At 41.2% G+C, this 4739-nt stretch overlaps 1 protein-coding gene across 1 annotated transcript; it reads right to left on the reverse strand.

Annotated features, from left to right (window-relative positions):
* Positions 1 to 2996: 2996 nt before the first annotated feature.
* On the reverse strand, positions 2997 to 3932 carry LOC106144288 (vomeronasal type-1 receptor 54-like). The gene has a single exon (XM_013352887.1). It carries the CDS (start codon positions 3930 to 3932, stop codon positions 2997 to 2999), a length of 936 nt encoding a protein of 311 aa, XP_013208341.1.
* Positions 3933 to 4739: the final 807 nt, after the last annotated feature.

Genomic DNA, 4739 nt, shown 5'->3' on the forward strand with positions numbered 1-4739 from the left:
GGGCCTCTCTTGGGTATATTCCCAAGAGTGGTATTGCTGGGTCCAGGGGTAGGTTGATCCCGAATTTCCTGAGGAACCGCCACACTGCTTTCCGCACAAGTTTGCATTTCCACCAGCAATGGATGAGTGTACCCCTTTCTCCACACCCTCTCCAGCAAAGGCTATCATTGGTGCTTTTCATTTTAGCCATTCTGACAGGTGTAAGATGGTATCTCAAAGTTGTCTTGATTTGCATTTCCCTGATCGCTAAGGAAGTTGAGCATGATCTTAGGTGTCTTTTGGCCATTTGAACTTCTTCTATTGAGAATTCTCTGTTCAGCTCAGTGCCCCATTTTATAATTGGGAAGCATTCTAAATATTAAATCACACAATAAACCACACTAATAACGGGAGACTTCAACACCCCACTTTTACCACTGGACAGGTCAGTCAGACAGAAAAGTAACAGAGAAATAAGGGAATAGATGTTATGACTCAGACGGACTTAACAGACATTCATAGAACATTCCATCCAAACATAAAAGAATATACCTTCTTCTCAGTACCTAATGAAACATTCTCAAAAATTGACTACATACTAGGCAACAAAGCACACCCAGCAGATACAAAAAAGTGGACTAACCCAATGTAACTTATTGGATCACCATAGTTTAAAATTAGAATTCAACAGCAACACTAATTCCAGAAAGCCCACAAACACATGGAAATTAAACAATGCTCACCTGAATCATCGGTGGATCAAGGAAGAAATAAAGGAAGAAATTAAAGACTTCCTAAAATTCAGTGAAAATGACCACACAACATACCCAAATTTATGAGACACAATGAAAACAGAATTAAGAGGAAAGTTCATAGCACTCAATGATTACATAAAGAAACTGGAAAGATCCCACACCAGTGAGTTAAAAGAACATTTGAAAACTCTAAAGCAAAAAGAAGCAAACTCACCCAGGAGAACTAGACGGCAGAAAATAATCAAATTGAGACCTGAAATCAACAAAATAGAAACAAAGAAAACAATACAAATAATCAATGAGACAAAGAGTTGGTTCTTTGAGAAAATCAACAAAATAGACAAACCTTTATCCAAATTAAGCAATAGGCATAGAGAGACTATACAAATTAACAAAATCAGAAATAAAAGGGGGACATAACAACAGACACGGAAGAAATCCAGAGAATCATTAGGTCATATTTCAAAAACCTGTACTCCACAAAATTGGAAAACTTAAAGGAAATGGACAACTTTCTGGATAAATATCACTTACCAAAATTAAATCAAGAGCAGATAAGCAGATTAAATAGACCTATAACTGCTAAAAAAGTAGAAACAGTCATCAAAAGTCTCCCAACCAAAAAAAAAAAAAAGGCCCAGGACCAGATGGTTTCAGCTCAGAATTCTATAAGATTTTCAAAGAAGAACCAATACCAATACTCCTCAAATTGTTCCAGACAATAGAAACAAAAAGAACATTCCCAAACTCTTTTTATGGGGCTACAATTACCGTGATACACAAACCACATAAAGACATTACTAACAAAGAGAATTACAGACCAATCTCATTCATGACCATTGATGCAAAAATACTAAAGAAAATACTGGCAAATCGAATCTAAGAACACACCAGAAAAATCATCCACCACAATCAAATCAGCTTTATCCCAGAGATGCAGGGATGGTTCTATCAATGTAATCCACCATATAAACAAACTGAAAAAAATAACCACATGATTATCTCATTAGATGCTAAAAAAGTCTTCAACAAACTCCACCACATCCCTTCATGATAAGGTCTTGGAGAGAGCAGGGATACAAGGAACATACCTAATCATAATAAAGGCAATATACAGCAAGCCAACATCCAACATCAAACTAAATAGAGAGAAACTCACAACAATCCCACTGAAATCAGGAACGAGACAAGGTTGTCCACTCTCTCTATATCTGTTCAATATAGTTCTTGAGGTTCTAGCTAGGGCAATAACACCACAAAAGGAGATCAAGGGGATTTACGTTTTTACCAACCATCTGTACCACTTCCCCCCCCCCACTCATGGCCATCCCTCCTGAGCTGAGAACAACCTTCTGCTTTGTCTCTATCTGTGTGAGTCTCTTAGCTCTTCCTGCTCCAAGTAATCCACACAGAATTCACTCTACATGACTCTTATTCAGTCAGCTTGGCGGCTTCATGCTCATTTGTGTGGTACCATGTGAAGAATCCACTTTCCTTTGAAAGCTGAATAGCAACCTAGTGTAGAGAGGCAGGCTGCAATTTGTTTAGCCATCCTTAGGATTGTGTATTATACATAGACTCTGTGTGTGTGTGTGTGTGTGTGTGTGTGTTTGTCTCTGTATGTGTGTGTTTCTCTCTGTGTCTCTCTGTCTCAGTCTCTGTTCTGTGTGTATGTGTGGTTTGTATTTTGGTTATATGATTATTATAATAATAAGTGTTTGCATACCTAATTTGGTAAATCAGAGATCACATCTGTCAGATATTTTAAATTAGTATGGGTGGCCCAGATCATGACAACATGGCAAGTAAGATTCACTTTCCAATATCTCCCTTGAAGATACCCTGGCGACTATAATACACTTATATATCCAGCATGTGGCTTTTCTTTTATGTCTGCCAGCCATATATATCAAAGTAAATAGGTTTAACAGCAATAAAAAGTAATAACTCTGGGGGCTGGAAGGATGGCTCAGCAGTTGAGCTTTGGGAGCTCTTCCAGAGATCCTAAGTTCAAATCCCATCAATCACATGGTGGTTCATAGTCATCTACAATGGGATCTGATGCCCTCTTCTGGCACAAAGGCACATGTGCATATAGAGCATCATATATATAAAATAAATAAATCTTAATAATTTATAAAAAAATAAAAAAGAATAACACTTTAAAATTTTCACTTTAAAGAAGCGCACATGGGCAATATCACAGCATAGCTCTGGTGGCAGTGTACCGCCTCATCTTAAGGGAACTCAGGCATGCATCCTTCAGCCATACATGTTTACTGTCCTTGCGTACATGGATTTAAAAGCGCTAATTAAACTTCTTTCAGTGCTGAGGACCAGAAAAGGACTGACTGTGGCATAGCTATGGCCTATGAGAATCAACATGCAATAAATCACGGGATCATCACTTCTGAGCCTTAAGTAGGCAAGGAAGTTGTCCAAGGTATACATCACAACAAAGAAACTCATGAGGTACAGAATGGTCCATGTGGCTCTTTGTTCTGGGAATGCTTTAAGGGAAAGCCTGGTGCTGTGGAGAAGCTGTGACTGCTTCTTGTGTTTATACAGTAAAGTCACCATGTACCCACTGGAGAAGGCCATGAGACCTACAAAGATGGCGTCTCTGACAACTAAAGATGTATAAAATGTGTGCCGGACAAAGGAGCTCATGGGTACAAGAGAGCAAGATTCGGTGAGGTAGATAAGACTAGATGAGGTCAAATTAGGGGTCACAATCACATATGATAAGAGGGGAAAGCTAATGGACGCATAGACGACACTGAGGAAAAGAAGGCAACCTAGCATGTAGCGTGGAGATTTACACTTGAACTTGGCTAGACAGGAGCTTCTGGGACTGAGGGTGATGGCCTGGAGGATGCTGAGCAGGCTAGAGGCACAGAGAGAGAGGCTCCTTAAATACCTGTACGAGAACATAAGAAATTTGCATGTGGTGTCACCCCATCTCCTCCGAGGCATAAAAATGTCTGTAGTTAGAAAACTCATGGCTATCAGCATCAGCATGTGGATTAGAGCCAAGAGACCAATGGGCAGGTCAGTGAGTCTGGACCTCTGCCCATGAACGAGCCTGAGGATGTGGAAGAGAACAAGGAAACTGTTGCCTGCGACTCCAATTCCAGCTTCGAAATAAATGGTGTTTCTTACCTTAGTGTTATGGGACAGTTTATTGATTTTATTCATTTCATACCTGAAAGAAGCAGGTAGGAACTGTGCGGGGAGGACAGCGAGAAGATTCCATATCACAAATCCAGCCTTGCTCATCAACGGCAGTCAACGACAGCATCGCTACCTCAGGAAGACTTGTCTATGCTTCACAGTTCAGCCTTATTCCCCTTAACATCACCTCCCTTCAAACTGTCCGGAAGCCATCCCCCCTCTCTGCCATTCCAACACTTATGCCCACCGCTGTCTAAGCTTCCTTTCACATTAAAAATTGCCATGTGTCACAGAAACATTTCTCTTCCTGTTGCTTCATATTTGAGGTTTCCTGAGGCGAAAGCAACTTGTCTTTCATCTGTATCATCTTGACATCAGGCACACAGAGCGCCACAGTTTTGGATGAAGGTCAGTGAGGGTTACAGGAAAGTAGAAATGAGACCCTGGCATGAAACAGTGTCCTGGGGTCCAACAGGCCCAGAGCCGTTTTATTCCACCTCTCTCTGTCCTGCTCGTTTGCTGCAGACCTAATGCTCTTCGTGTGTGGGAACTGAGTCCCGACTGTGTCACATTCTACCCATGGTCTGCCATTCCCTCTGAGTGTGCCCGTGAGCACTGTGAGGCCGAGCCGCACTCACCTCCTCTAGAACAAATGGACAGTAGTGTGCTGTGTCAGGGAAGCCCTGGGCGTGGAAGAAGATGACGTCTACATACCAGGCATGGTGGTGTTTCCTGCCCAGGGTGAGCTGTGGAAGTGTCTGCTGCCGGCTTTACTCTCATGAGGTTCCTTATGTTTATGACTTGGGAGGGTTAATATAGTTTTTAATACAA

Source organism: Microtus ochrogaster, unplaced genomic scaffold (assembly GCF_000317375.1).
Source record: "Microtus ochrogaster isolate Prairie Vole_2 unplaced genomic scaffold, MicOch1.0 UNK1, whole genome shotgun sequence".
NCBI classification, from domain to species: domain Eukaryota; kingdom Metazoa; phylum Chordata; class Mammalia; order Rodentia; family Cricetidae; genus Microtus; species Microtus ochrogaster.